This window comes from Cryptomeria japonica, chromosome 6 (genome assembly GCF_030272615.1).
Source record: "Cryptomeria japonica chromosome 6, Sugi_1.0, whole genome shotgun sequence".
Taxonomy (NCBI): Eukaryota; Viridiplantae; Streptophyta; class Pinopsida; order Cupressales; family Cupressaceae; genus Cryptomeria; species Cryptomeria japonica.
The window spans coordinates 581,893,507-581,909,629 of NC_081410.1; the positions used below are offsets into that span (position 1 = coordinate 581,893,507).

Sequence of the window (16,123 nt, forward strand, 5' to 3'; positions counted from 1 at the left end):
TGATTGCCAATACCCGTTCCTCCGTCCTGTCAATGTTGAGCAGGTTCACTCCTGACTTTGGGCAAGTTCCATCATCGTGGTCTCCAGGCCCACACCATTTGCATAGTTTTTGTGGAGTTTCTTCTGAGGTGCATTCCCTGGCAAAGTGGCCCCATTGATTGCAGGCTCGGCACTGGATCATTGGCCGTCCCTTTGCATCATATTGGATCTGGCTCCTATTATTATTGGTCCTCCCCCCTCGCCGGTTGTTCTGGTATCCGCCAGATGATGCATTATTGTTGGCAGTTTGCGAAGTTCCGATGGCCGGCTGCTCTTGCGTGAAGAGAACTTGTTGGTTCCTGGTTTTCATATTGTAGGGACATTCCTTTGTCAAATGCCCCGCAATCTGACAAATGTCGCAGAAAGCCTTCTTGGGGCAGGACCCCTTGGTGTGTCCGTCACTCCTACAGTCGATACACCACACGTCATTTTCTTTAGTCTTGTACTCCCTTTCATGGCTTTGAATTCTTTCAGCATTCGTTCCATGTCCTTTTGGAGAGCATGCACCTTTTTACTCGATTTGCCACTGCTACTGCTTTCCCCGTCAGAGTCTTCATCATCGTCAGATGAGTATTTATTACTTTTCTTCTTCTTTGATGTTTTGTATTCGCTCTCTAGGTCCATCGCCCTATTATAGGCGTCGTCATATGATGTCGGGGGTACAATTTTCATTTTTTTTCGTAGGGAAGATTTCAATCCTTCAACGAACCATCATTTTTTCAATCCCTCTGCTAGTTGGCTTTCCATTTACCCAACAATTCCTGCAGCCTCCTGCTGTATGCCCATACTGTCTCCTTGGTACCTTGTTTGACTGTATATCTTCGTTACAATTTCGTTGTCATCACGGAGCAACCGAAACTCCTCTGTGAATTCCTTTTGTAGGTTGGCCCACATGGCCACTTTTTGCTTATCTACATCGGAGTACCAATCTATGGCAACTCCACGTAACGTGGCAGGGAACTATTGTACCCAGTCATCCTGGTCTGTCACTCCGTTGGCAGACCAAATGGTTTCACATGTACGGCAGTGCCGTAGGGGGTCTTCCTTGCCGTCCCCTGTGAACTTTGGCAATTTTTGTTTACTCGCCATCCCGGGTCGTCTTCCTGGGGGTGGCTGTGCTTGTGTCTGTGGCCCTGCGTTGCTTCCTTCGGCACCGGTGGTGTGTCCTGTGTGGGCGACTGGCAGTACGGTGTTTTGCCTGTCGTGTGTGGCACCTACACCCGTACGGTTGCCCTCCCCTTCGCTCTCACCCATGCCCACTCTTGGTTCCCGTTGGTGATCTTCACTCCGTGGTGTAAGGGATAAGTTTCTAAACTGATCCCGAGTCTCCTCAACTAGATTTCGCCGTAACCTTGTTTCTTCTAGAAACTCTTCGTGGCTCCGCGTCCTACGATGCTCTGGTGACGCATAGAAATTTCCGTCGGCTTCTGCACCCTCTGTGACACCTCCTTGGTTCCCCTCGGGCCACCCTTCGGCAGGTCGTCCTTCGGCAAGTTGCCTTAGCCTCCATCTACGTTCTACTTGCTGCTCCAGAATCAAGGCCCTCTGCGCGGCCTCCCACTCGTCTGTTTCTGCTTTTTTATTTCTATCTTTATTCAATAGGTTGGGGCATTAATTGTCGCACATTTCCATAACTCACAATACATAAATCAAAACACGTCTTTATTAATTCATTTGCTCAAATACATCTCGTGTCAATGGCACTTTTATTTGAATATAAAAAGTTCAAGGTTCAATTCCCTCCTGGCCTGGCGCCATCCAGTTCCGTTTCCCGTCGACTGTTTTCTTCGTATTGTTGAAGGATCTGTTGGCGTCGCTCTTCCTGGGCAATCTCCTCCAGGCAAGCCTGTTGTGCCAGCGAATGCCTGTGCAAGCAACCGGGGGAGGTGGTTCATCAACCGGTTTACGGCTAGGCTAACCTCCAGCGCTGTCTACACAACACTTGGTGGGATTTCCGCCTCCACCGCCTCTCGTCGGACGTAGGTCTGGATGGCTACTTGGAGCAGAATTGAAAATTCTCTCGTTGCCGTGTCTTCTCTTGTGTAAAGTTTTGTTCGCGCGCCGTCGGCCTCTTGGTTTATTTCACCAACGGGAAGGCCCATCGTGTCCATGCGCCATCCGCGTCTTCGTTCCCGAGTACGTCTAGGCAACGGTGCAAAATGTTTACCCTCTTGGGTGAATAGCTTAACACAATAAGCAAGTAATGCAGAATAATGCCATAGATATCAGATAAGTATCACATATGTTATTCCATTCATAATTCGTGAGTTGGAAGTTACATTCTGAACTATATAAAGATACCGAGGGGGTGCGAGTGCCAACTGTCGCACCGCAACTACCACCCCTCAGTTGCCAACTAACCAAAACAATTACACATAATTAACTAGTCCTATTCCTATGTACAATAATGCAGCTAACAGAGGGGATGTCTCCGAAATGGGGGGACGCCTGCCCTAGCTCTGAGAGACGTCTGTATGTCCCGGGGACGGCTGGGATGTCCCCAATCCGTCCCGGGGACGGCCAGACGTCCCCCATAGCTAATGCCATTAAAAAATATTAAAAAAATAAAAAAAGTTGTATTTTCAATTTTTTAATTTTTTTTTCTAATATAGGCTCCTTATTAATTCAAATTGTTATTAAAAATAAAAAAATTAAAAGATAACATTAATTAAATTTTAAATTTATTAATTTAATTCATAATTTTGACAATGAAACTATATGGCAGCAGTGTAGCCTTTGGGCATTTTGACACAGAGATTAGAAAATCCCCCAAAAATCGCCAAACTCGGCGAGTCAATAGAAAAATAACACCCAACGCTTTTATTAAAGAATAAGTTTTTTTGGCCTCGCGGGGCACTGCCCCTCGACCCTGCCCTGTATCGCGAGAGGGAGCGCAAGGGGCAATGCCCCTTGACCCCACCTTGGGGGCGCTGCCCCCAAACCCCCGCTGAAAAATATGGGGGGAAACTGCGTTGATAGAAGTAGGGAAAATTTAACCTCTTTGTTTTGACATTTTGTATGTTGTTTCTTTAATATCTATTATGATATGCATATTGACAATGTGAATGAATTGAAATTCTGATTTATGAATGCATAATTGCATATCGTCTATTGAGTATTAACAATGTTGTATGTTCAGAATTTACATTCTAAAATGTTTTCAACTTTTCACAGTATCATACACATGCTATATCCATGTTTTATTGTTTTCATATGAATATAATGTATGTATGCATGCTTTATCCATGTTTTCATATGAACATTTAGAATTTTGAAATTTTCCTATATATTTTAAATTTTTCCTATATTTTATATAGCCGTCCCCTTTGCCGTCCCTCGCCGTCTCCAAATCTGGCAAAAATATTTGCCATCCCGGAAACATGTCCCACCGTCACCTGCCATCCCCGTCCCAGAAACTCGGGGTAACATTGAATTTTTACGGTTAACTCCCTATTCTAGAATTTTGTGCCTAAAATTTGGAGAGAGAAGTGCGTTTTTAGAAATTTAGAACTTAGCGATTTTTACCTGGGCTGGAACTGGCGATTTACCTCGTGTTGAAAGTGGGGTTTTTTGCGATGTTTTTTGAAAACTCTATCTCTGTGTTTTCCCTATGGTGCGTTAAAAATGGTGGCTATGGCATTTCGCAGGGTTTTACATTTCGCGATTTTCGCTTCATGCGAACTTCGGCGGATTGAAAGTGATTGCAAGGTCTTTTAAAACTCCGCGATCTTCCTATGGATGCCAAACTTCGGGGATTGGGGGCTTTCTGCAAGCTACGTAACCTTGCGACTTCACCTGTATGGCGCGATTTCGGGGTTTGGAGGCTCTTGGAGACTTTTTAAACTCTTTCGCACTTTTACCTCATTGTGCGAATTTCGACATTTGGACTGCTATTTCAAACTTTTTATTTCTTTCAGTCTTCCTCCATGATGCGATTTTGGCATTTGGGTGTATTTTGTCAAGTTAAAAAACATTTCGTAGTATTTACCCTTTTTCGCATTTTTAGGGTGCTTTGCAAACTTTATTCTTTTCGCACTTTCACTTAAAAGTCCGAATTTCGGCCTTTTGGGCATTTTGCCAACTTTTACTTTTTCACATTTTCACTTAAAAGTCCGAATTTCGGCCTTTTGGGGCATTTTGGCCAACTTTTACTTTTACACATTTTCACTTAAAGGTTCGAATTTCGGCCTTTTGGGGCATTTTGCCAACTTTTACTTTTTCACATTTTCACTTAAATGTCCGAATTTCGGCCTTTTGGGGCATTTTGCCAACTTTTACTTTTTCACATTTTCACTTAAAGGTCCGAATTTCGACCTTTCGAGGCATTTTGCTGACTTTTACTTTTTCACATTTTCACTTAAAGGTCCGAATTTCGGCCTTTTGGGGCATTTTGCCAACTTTTACATTTTGTGATTTTCGCAATTGCCCTCATGCGAACTTCGGTAAACTTGGAGAGTTTTGCGAGTTTCCTCTTTCACGCACTTTTCCTTGTATGGCCAATTTCAGACCTTTCAATCACTTTGAAAACTTTGAACCTTTGGGTCATTTTGTCAATTTCGGACTTTTCAGTCACTTTGAAAACTTCGGACCTTTTGGTCATTTTGCCAATTTGGGACCTTTTGGTCATTTTGAAAACTTTTGGCACTTTGGGGCACTTTAAGACTTTCGCCCCCTTTTACCTTTCAGCTGGCGAAAATCCCCATTCTCACAAATCCTGCAAACTTCTAAAATATCATTTAATCTTTCCCTTTTAGTGCAAATTTCAGGATACGAAGGAGGTTTTTTGAAAATTTAGACCTCTGCACCCTCTTATCTCTCTTATATCCTTATGCGAAAATCGGCGTCTTTGGGTCCTCATGCGACTTTCAGATGCTTTATCCTTTACTTGGCGGATTTTGCCAGTCTCTATCATCCCACGCCTATCTAAGGTGATTTTACAAGTTTAGACAATCTCTTGGAATTTGTGCCCGAGGGCTCAACTGACCTCATGGATTCATAGGCTCCTCCGTTCAACATCATCATCTTACGGACTGATCATGGGCTCGCTCAAAAGGACGCGAGACACTCTGCGCGGAACTCAACAGGGCGAAGACGGAAAGGCCCAAAAAAGGAAAAGGGACCCTGTTGGCGATAGGGAGCGTGTGCAACGCACAACAGGAGCCTATATGAAAGGAAATCATTCCCATACGGAGTTGAATCATACACAAGTGTGCTGCCAAAAAATATGGAATAGAGAGAAAATTATACAGAAGGAACCGTACAGGTGAAGACGAGCACTACGCAAGAAGTCTATACACTGTATAGAGAGCACAAAGATTGGCCACGAGGCTATTTTCATACACTGTATGGAAGGCAGGAAGGGGTTGGGACACGTCCATTGTACAGGCATAATGGCAGCGTATGTCATCCACCATACGAACACAACAGTGGCATACGTCATCCACCGTACGGGCACAACGACGACATATGTCATCCACCGTACAAACACATGTACGGGCACAACAACCGCTTCATCTGTACGTTGTATGAGAGAAGTCTGTACGAGTTTAACCGTACAAGGAGTTTTCGTGCCTTCCAAAGAAGTCTGTACGATGGTAGAAAGAAACAAATTCGTATGAGGGGTTTGTACAACGATTGAAGAATGCATGTACAGTGTCCGGAGGAATCAAATCCGTACGAGTCCGTGTGGTGATTGGAGAAGCACATATAGTTTCAGAAGGGAGAAAATCCGCATGAGGAACATTGATTGAAGAAGTCCGTATGGCGGGAAGCAAAAAGCGTATGTGAGGTTAGTTTGCAAAAGGCCATATGGAAAGGACGTGGAGAATAGGGAAGAATAAAGCAGTCAAATGGGGTAGTGAGGATATCGTACGGGATACCAAATAGGTTGTACGTAGGACAGGGAAGTGTTGATGTGGCTAAAATCTCATCGCTACAACTCTCTCTGGCCAACGCAGAATAGAATGTTCTCGCTGAGTATCCTATCCTCTCTTGTGTAAGGAAATTCCTAATGCTGTTTTAGTTGATCAAAGGGGACAACCTCAAGGTTCCAAATGTTAGTTCTTGACAGTGGGATAGCTCAACGGTTGATGCGTTTTGCTGGGAGCACAAGGGGCCTTATCTTTACAACAAGCTGGTCTGCTGCGATTTTCGAACTGGGAAATAAAAGTAAAGGAGAAGGGTTAAGAGACCTAAAATTAACAAGGTTGGTGTGCGGGTAGACGGATTCAACATAACCAATCCCTGCTTGGCCAGAATAACTCACAACCTCACAAGAATGGTGCAATTTTCGAGGGGACTTAGAAGATTTTCAGACTGTAGGTGCATGGCTAAGCACCTAATTTTGGCGTAGCTTAGACAGACACCTGCAATTGAGCTAAACACAATTTTAATGGCTCAGACTAACCAGACACAGGGACACACAATCAACATATCCGTAATGGTATGAACCCGAATCCATCAAATACATGCACACCAAAAGGATCTATCTAATTTGTTGAAGGAAACCATGCAAACAGAATGAAACCAAGATTATAAACATCAAATCAATGTCCATATATTGATTTCAGCTACTATTACAACAATTTCTACAACATTTTTATGCTATTCCTAACTACTAAAATCAAACTTTCTAATCTAATCTGCTTTGACTGTCTACAAAAAAAAAAAACTCTAATCCCTTTACAAGAGAAAGGCCTCTGCCTTTTATAGATTTTACAATTTGAATCGATGGTCAGGATTGACTGCATCCAACAGTCTTGATCTGCCTTCTAGAAGCCTGGCAACTTTAACCCATGCCCATTTAATCCTCAGTTATCCCCCCAACCACAATTCTCAACTACCTACAACTGTTTGGCTTCAATTTGGTCAATTCGGTAGTTGAACATAACTGACCTGTGTCTCCTCACTTTGAATTTATTAGACGGGGCCCACAGACAGTCTTTTACATTAGTAAGTTTACCAAACTCCACTGACTGATATGCATGTACCATCATTGTGAAGCTTTCTGAAAACCTAGAAGGAATCCAAAATCAAAACTGTAAAACTCCAATATGCAAGCCACCAGAATTGCCAAAACATCCTCCTAGAAAATAGGAAACCCTAATTCTGCCTCTGACTGATCAACAGGTCTCGGGATTGGCCAACAAACCCCAAAACAAACTAGAGCGAAAAAGGGGACATTACAATCAATTTGAGTTCCTTCACGGAATTAGTGAAAGAGTGAGTGATAATGAGTGTTGCAAAAGACAAATCTTCAACAAATGTGACAATAATGAATGAATGACTAAATGAAATGATGATTGATCCCTGACTTCCATGTCTACGCAGGATGGAGGGCTCAACGAAGGCCATGTGATAGATGCTTAAGACAAAAGGAGGCTCTGCAACACTACAATCTGGAGCACGAATTGAGGATAGGATCAAGCCAAAGGATTCCCAAGATAGAGCCGGGAGATGAATTCAAGGTCAACACCTTGAGGATGCCAATGAACGAGCCTAAGACAAAGTATGAAGATAAAAAATCACTACCACAGTGCAAAAGGCCAAATGGTGTTGTCTGTGTATCTTTTTGAGAATGCACATTTTGTAGCATTCTGTGTCCTTGGTCTTCAATCTCGTTGGTGGACTTCAACTCTGATTCAGCGGTGACGCGCTTCCCCGTGCTTTGTCTTGCGCTCTGTAATGCGCTCTTGCATCTTTGCTGGCCGATGTTGTTCCCGATCGTGTCTCCAATTTGCCCTTCAAGTTGACGCTCTAGCTCTTCCCGATGTTATTCTGCAAACAATGAATTCCACCTTTAATAATCATTTTGAAAAATTAAATAGATTAATTTAACAATCAGATTAAATTTTATCTTTAAATGCCCCTCGATGAAAATTTGCACGTTGTTATATCTTTTGCGAGATATTATTGCAATAAATGTCTTCCTTTTAAAACTTTAGGGGATTTGAAGGTTTTGGGAGATTTTGACTTAAGTCTTTTTGCCTTCCTTTGATGAACTTCGACATTTTGACATGTTTTGTGTGACTTTCTTTCAACACTTGTGAAATTCGCACACTTTATTGAAATGGTGCAATTTTACCTAGACGCCTCTCCTTTGAATGCAACTCCGCCCTTTTGGCCTAAATGAGCGAATTTGCCTAGGGAGATTGTAAACGCTCCTTTACGTTAATACCAAAACTCAGCCATTTGATTTAAAAGTGCAATTTTAAGTTTTTAACCTTTCGGCCATATGAGCCGATTTGAGAGCCCTTTGTTATTTCGGCACAGAGAGTGGTTTTGTGTGATTTTATTAATTCTCGCCTCCTTCACCTAAGTTATAATTTTGGCCTCTTCGCCTGCAATTCGAGCTTACGGACAAAATGCGCGACCCTTGACTCATTCATATTTTGCAAGGTCCTTTTTAAAAAAACAAATGAACTTTAAAATTCTGCCCTCTTGCCTTAATGATGAAATTTGGCCAATTGGGGGAAAATGTGCGACTTTAGTCTATTTCTCACAAAATAAGAGAAAAGGCCAAATTTATTCGCCCATACACTTAGAAACTCGGCCCTTGGAGGCTTGTTAACAGAAGGGATTTCATAGGAAGATGAGCGATTTTGTTTTGCTCGACCTGAAACTCGAGATTTTGGATGCTTTTGTTGCTTGACTTGGTTTACACACTGAATCGAACCTCTGAAGATTTTGTCTCCTTTGCCCCTGTGACCTCACAAGCCTATTCTCTTTCTATCGGGCAGACTGCAACTAAATTGGGGGGTGCCTGTCCAAGACGAGGTGGGGTGTGCAATACGCACAACAGGAAGGAGCATACCGTACAAATGAAATCAATACGCCATACAAAGGAAGTTTGAAAATAAGAGGTTGTACGAGAACATTAAGCGGTACGTGGGTGCAGAAACGGAAGACATCAAGCTGTATGAAGGATCGAGTGGAACTGTATGCAAGGGAGTATGAAGGTTGTATGGACAAGCAAAAGCCATACATGAAGGTAGTTTGCATCAAGCCATATGGGCTCAGTATAGGAGACAGCTTGGCAAGTCGTATAGGTAGAGAAGGCAAAGAGAGCCGTATAGTCAACTATAATATTCCCCTTAATTTTTTTAAATTTTTTCAATGAGATTTATAGAGAAAACACAATAACCCGTTAAGGTTAGAGAAATAATCCAAAGCAACTGAAGGTAACCCTTCCAACTTTTGTTCACCAAGAGCCCAATCTGGGAGGGTGAGAGCATATGTTGTTTTGGGGATCGTTAGCACCAAAAACCAAACTGAAATTACAATGCACGGGCGGCAAGCCAACCCCTTCTGCTTATCCAACAGGGTAGAAACTAAATTTCGTGGCGGTAAACCAGCCAAGGAAAACAAAAAGAAACTTAACCCAATCACTCTACGATGTATTTCAGAGGGAGGACATTACATAAAACTTATCACTCTATCGCATATTTCAGCAGGAGGACAATATCACTCAACCACTTACTCAGTGGGAGTACAAAAGTTACAAATATAAAATATAGGCTGCAAGCCAGCCTCTTCCACTTGTTCAACGGGTATGAATACAATCCAGAAGTGGTTGATAGTACTACTATTCAACCTTACAAAATATAGGAAAGATAGGATAGGAGAATAATGCTGATCACAGAAGATAACTATCACCAAACCAACTCAAACACCAACTTCCTAAAATCTGATATAAATGACAGCAGGCTGGAAATGCATAACCAGCAGCACAAAAACACCCTAAAATGCTTCCAACTCTCATCAAACTCACGCAACACTCCCCACAACACACTCAAACTGACACTAGGAATGAAACAACTAAGAACAAACTGGAAATGAGCTACAAAACACCCCAAAATGCCTAACATGCATCCCAATGCACTCCCAAAACACACGCCTAAGCCGGAAAAGTACGATTTGCATTATAAAATCAAAGACTCGGAATTAGGGGCTGCAAACTTACAAAACATATCGTCTATGCAAAACATATCGCCTAGTGCATAGAAATAGTTCGAGCTAGTACCCAGAATGATAAGTTGCACAGGCAGGGAGGTAGGATTGAATCTTTGCTTCAGCCACACTAGAACCAGTAACACTGAAAATTACAGCAGCAATGAACTCTTCAAATCCACACCAAACGCAATCCACAGGAACACCGAACAATCCACAAAATCGAACCATAGCTAGGAGTGATGTCTCACACTCGAAACTGCAAAGGAAAATCTAGGAGGTTTTCACCCTCGAAGAAGTCTGGAGTCATTCCAACAGCATAACATTATAATTTCTTTGGATGATCAAATGAGGAGCCAAGCACCTGTATATATAGATTTCCAAGTCTGAAATTCAAATTCAACTCCCTCCAAATTCACCTCTCAAATTTGCATTTCATTTCCCCCATGGTGGACCCAAGATGGCGCCCCACTCAAGTCAAAAACATGCGTAGGCAAGAAGACCACGATTTTTGGCATGAAAATATACTTTGACAAATAAAATAAAGTCTCTCATTCACTTAGGCGTCCCTCTTCAACAAAAAATAATTCGCCTAGGTAGACTTAGGAAAAATCATATTATCCACAATTCCCAATATCATTAATCAGTAATAAAATAATTAAATATTAAACCTTAGGATAAGGAAATAATATTTAATTAAATAACTTATAACTCCAATGCTGATTATCAACAAAATCAAGGATGAAGTTGAGCAATGAAGACCACTGAACTGCGTTGGATTGGGACCCTATCCGAGATTGCCAAAAATAGAAATGCTTAAACTGCCACTTACTAAAATATAGTAAGTCATGAAATACTGCTCCGAAAAACAAGATCTTCGCACCCAGAGAAAGAGCTTGGAAAGCTTAGTAAAACTACACCATCCAAACAACCAAACCCTAACTTACTAAAAATAGTAAGTTCACACTTCATTGCAGAATCAATTGCATGTTATGCCACCTTGGAGTTCATGGAAAACCTAGAAGGAAACCCAAAGCAGAACAGAAGAATTTCCTCATGCCAACCCTAAAAAGATCATGTAGAACTTCACAAAATTTGGAAACCCTAATTCTCCTTTCGAAATAGCCTACGGGTCTCCGGAATAGGCCAATGGACCACTGAATGCATCATCACTGAGAAGGGGACATTACATCAACAATGTTGGTTAAACACTGTGAAATCTCCATTTTTTGGCTTCATCAACAATGTTTTTGGCATCTTAAAAAATCACAAAAATCATGTGCGCCATGGAGTTCTTTGTGGTTTTGAAGGTCTTAATTTGGCGTTGCCCCTGGACCTCATAAGGGGTGCTGCCCCTTGACCTTGTTGGGGGTGCTACCCCTAGACCCCTGTTGGGGGCATTGCCCCCAAACCCCCATTTGATTTAGTAGGTTCGCTACCAAATCAAGTTGGGGTCGCCCAGTCCAACTGATTTTCTATCATTAGTCTTTCCAAATATTACTTGATGTTTACTTATTGTCTAGATGCTGACTTTTTCTTTTGGGGTAGATGATGTAGTCAGCATAAAATGCCTATGGTTATATTTGATAATATTTGTTATCTACCAATGTATTAATTGTTGTATTAAGTGGGTTTTCACTCTTGGGTAGTTAATGTGTCAGTTGGTTGACAATTGTGTTCCTCTTGGCAACTGTCCGGTCCTTTAAATTATGTTGTGTACCGCCAAGGAATGTAGTACGGTATAGTTGGGTGAATTGTAATCCATGGCCGACCATCTCTGGTCTTCTTCTCTATAATATTTCATGTGCGAATCAAGATATATTTTACTACCGTGTCCGGTATGCATTGTCATGTATATTATTATTTCCTGAATATAATTTATCAGATATAGCAGCAAACACTTACTATGCCTATTTCCTTTTTCAATACGAATGTGTATGTGATGGCAATCTTCTATTGTTGTGGAAATTGATTTGTGCAAGTCGACATCCCAATCTGGCATGGATTTGGTGAAGTGGAAATAAAGGAAGGTGCAATGAGTGTCATGACATTGATAACTGCATGATGTGAGTTTTCCTTTACTCCTGGTGCAATATCTTGGCGATTGAGTTGTTGTGACAGTGCTGGATGTGATTTGTCATGATTAGTCTGGTGAATTCAAGATGGGTGAAAACTTGAAGGTAGTGTTAAGACTAGAGGAGGTGGAAAATGGGTTGAATCACCATTGTGCTCATAGTTTAGTAGCTGGCATCTTCTTGTTGCAGATAAGTGTGTGGTCAGCATACAGTGGTGAATGAGGGAATTCGTAGAGTTTGAAAGGAAGGCGAAAATCTAATTTCTGAACATAACCTTCCAGAAATGCAAGGTGCTGGTTACTAAGATACAACAGCAAAGAAAGAGAGAGTTCGATTTATTGTGGGATTAATCTAGTGTTAGTGCGAGGAAAGAGTAAGCTGTTGGGAATTTTCTGAGAATATCCTTTGATTGGATGTTGGGTTTCTAAGGTGGGTGCAGACTTGAGCGACTTCCCATTGCAATTCCATTAGCAGCAAACAAGTTTATGCTAAGTTGTTATCTCTACAGAGTCACATGGTAGATACAAGTAGAAATCTTTCTATCCTCAGTCCCATAATGGTCAATTGAAGAGGTCAGAAATATCAAATTGTAACATGTTCTAATTGAAGAGGTCAGAAATATCAAATTGTAACATGTTCTATTTGAGTATGAAGTTGCTGTAATTTCCATTTGACTAAAGTTAATATAATCTGTTATTTCAGCAAGTACTGTTTGGCCAAACTCTTACCAGTAGGCCGAAAACCCTAATGGTTTCTTGAAGCTAAGGATGAAAAGTAAAACCCTCAGTCTTGTACAGAGAAGTTCCATATAAGGATCGACAGAGTGTTGGAAAGGTTTGAAATGGGGATGAAAACCATTATTTCATTTGTGCAGGAAGGGTTGTCAGGTTTATGTCTTCTTTATGAGGTGATTATTTCTGAGTTTTTGTTTGTGTTAAGATATTCTCAGAAGTTTAGTTTCATACCTTGGCTTGAGATTTCTATTAGCTGGGCAGAATTGAATGTTACAGACATAATGCGAGTCTGTGTGTATTTCTATTATTGCTGGGCATTGACATTTGACTGGATTTGGAGCTAATGAGGTTATCATCCTTGCTGGGCATTCTATGCCTTCTGCTGCTAGGTGTATGATTGTGAAGGGAGGCTGAAAATTTATTTTGTTTGAGAAAAATAGATCTATAAGGCATGGAAGGACAGGCCTCGGTCAATATCTTAGTGTATGGCATGATGTTTTGAGCTGAGCGTTGATGTGTTCACTGCTGGTGCACATATTCTGAGTTGAAACTTCACTTTTTTGGGTGGTAATTTCTCTCTGTGTCTGATGTGAAACTGGTGTTGTAAGGGACTGTCATTATTATTTTGCTGAGTGACTCTCTTATGATCGACATCAAACCTGGCGCCAAGAAGGGTTTAGTTGCAGTTTCAGGTCTGAAAATGACAGATCCTTGCTGGGCCTTGGTTTTGGTGTCTGAGGTGATTAATCCCTTGTCTGCTGGCCTTCAAATTCAGGTGGATTTTCAGGCGTAATGACTCCCATGCTGGTTGTGAGTGTTCCTGGTGTTGTGGTGTAGGTTACATTATGTTCGGTGCCCTTTACATTGCTAGGTGTAACAAAAAGCTGAGTCAGGCTTCCCTGTTGAATATAGATCAGATTGATGGTGGTAAGACTGCAAGATCAATTTAAACTAGCCGCTAAAGACTCCGGTGAGCTGGAGACTTGTGATGAGGTTCGTGGTCCTTGGAGACTTGATTGGCAGAAAACTTTCCTGAAGTCTTCTTTCTGTTCCAAATGCGGTATGCTTGAGTTTACATGCACCAATCATTGTGTGCATACTGCAATTTAAAGGTCAGACTTTTGATAGTTATACTTATATTTGTAATCTATTATTAACAGCAGTGTTATGAATGAAATTCTTTTAGCTGTTACTCTGTATTTCCATCTCTCATACATCAAGTCTGAAAATATTTATTTGTGTGATATCATTGCAATCGAGACTCAGTAAACAAATCAGATGACACCCAGATTGTTTGTCATTATGCATGATCAGTCACATTGTAAAAAAGAGAAAAAAATTGTATAGGAAACTGGGGCAGGATCTTACATGACAATTCCTTTGAAGATATATTTGTCATGGCCAAAACCAAAGATAAACCAATTTGTATCCCATGCATCCAATTTTTGCTTGTTATGGTAGATGAGTGCTTTGTTATGGCTCCAACATGCCCTGGATATGGTATTTACTAACTGGATGTGCTGGATCCATACAAATATATGCTCGATAAAATAAAATAGGGCATCTCTGGAACATGTGGTAGCAGTTTATTATTTTCATAGCTATCTTGGAGATGCTGTAAGCATCCTCATGGTCTATTTAGACATACTATATTCACAACAAAGTGACTGCTTTTGGTTCTTTTCATTGACATTTAGATTTACTCCTTTTCACCTTTTCCTCTGAAGCTTGTATTTTATCCAATAGTCTTTTGATTGAACACAAATATTTATTTGCAAAAGCTCACTTAGAAATATTTGTGGTCCAGTCAACCTTGCTCATTGTATTTACTGTTACAGTCTTTCCTAAGAGCTTTGAAAATAGGAACTTCTTTATAGTAGCTTTTATTATAAAAAACTATCTTTATAGTAGCTTTTATTGTAAAAACTATTGTCCATGCAGGTGGGCTGGCAAAGAAATAATGGCAATGTGGATCAAGGGAAGTGCATTTCTCTGGCACCAAGTTCGATGCATGGCTGCTGTGCTATTTATGATTGGTCAGGGAATGGAATCACCAACTGTGAGTCTTTTAACACATTTTCAATGTGAATTTTGTTCTATTATCTAGAAGCGAGCTTGAAAACCTTGTGCTAAATACTTTCAATTCTGAAGATTGGTATTTTCAGATAGTGCTGAATTCAAAATTAACAAAGTTGAAGTCTTTTGCTCATAATTCCCTTTTTTTAATCCAATGAAACTCAAAATTAACAAAATTGAAGCTTTTGCTTAGAATTACCTTTTTTAATCCAATGAACTTAGGTCCATTATCTGCTTCCTAAATAGAGAAAATGTCAAGGAACGCTTTTAGGAGTATCTGAACTTTTAAGTTTAAAGACTTGTCTTATAGCAAAAAATTCAAATTTCTTCCACTCAGCATCAGAAAGGATATTTTCTTTCCGTTTAAGTTCTTAACAAGAGAAAGTGAAAATGGATGACATAAAAAAGAAAGAACCAATTTTTTCAATTTTTTTTTTGTGTAAATAACATTGTGTAGATTTACTATAATACAATGGCTGTCTTTATGTAGTTTCATGATAATCAAAGCTTTTCAGCATACTTGTGAACCATACTAAAGTCATAGATGCCATATATTCATACACTAAAAATTCCACTCAAGTACTTGTACTAACCTTTGTATAAACTATCACTTTAGGGAACTTGGCTTTATATGAACTATCTAGAAATCAAAACATCATATGGCATCATCAGTTGCCTATTTACTGTGAGTGTGGAAGGGTGTCATAAGCTGTTTCAGTGGAATGAGCAGTGCTGAGAACATTCACATGCCATTATGGCATCATAGTTCCTTAGGATTTTCTTTTGTGGGATGTCTCATTAATTCAGCTTTAAAAGGGTTCTATTTCAACTTGTTTTGGTGAAATTTATCATGTTGATATTAGAATAATACTTTATTATTTTATTATTAATGCTCAATATTGTAAACTTAGTGTAAATATCTTAATAAGATCTTGCTCGATCTTATTGGCAGTTTCTTTTTAGAAACTTGCCCTCTTGTAATTCTTTGTAATCCTATTTATTGAGCGTTTGCTCATTGTTAATAGACATTCAATTTTTTATCAATTACTTGCGTAATATGGTATCAGAGCGGGATTTTTAAATTTTCTGGGGGATTTGTTTCTAGTAAAGAATTTCGAAAGAATTTTTTTTTAGATTTCTAGAAATCAGTTTTCTTCTTTCCCTCCTCTCGCGGTCTTTATTCTTGTATTTCGCGTCTTCAGACCTCTGCGTGACGACCTTTCCTCTGGTTGCCATCTTCAGCAACCCGCG

At 40.4% G+C, this 16,123-nt stretch overlaps 1 protein-coding gene across 7 annotated transcripts in view; it reads left to right on the top strand.

The window, feature by feature from the left end:
- LOC131035677 (uncharacterized) overlaps positions 1-16,123 on the top strand; it is a 376,645-nt gene that overhangs the window by 189,460 nt on the left and 171,062 nt on the right. For all 7 annotated transcript variants that reach the window (XR_009358274.1, XR_009358273.1, XR_009358275.1 and 4 more), the window contains one exon: positions 14,738-14,855. Coding sequence is in view for 4 of the 7 variants with exons in the window: in XM_059207503.1 (XP_059063486.1) it covers positions 14,738-14,855 (118 nt within the window). In the remaining 3 variants the exon portion in view is untranslated. The remainder of the gene's footprint in view (positions 1-14,737; positions 14,856-16,123) is intronic.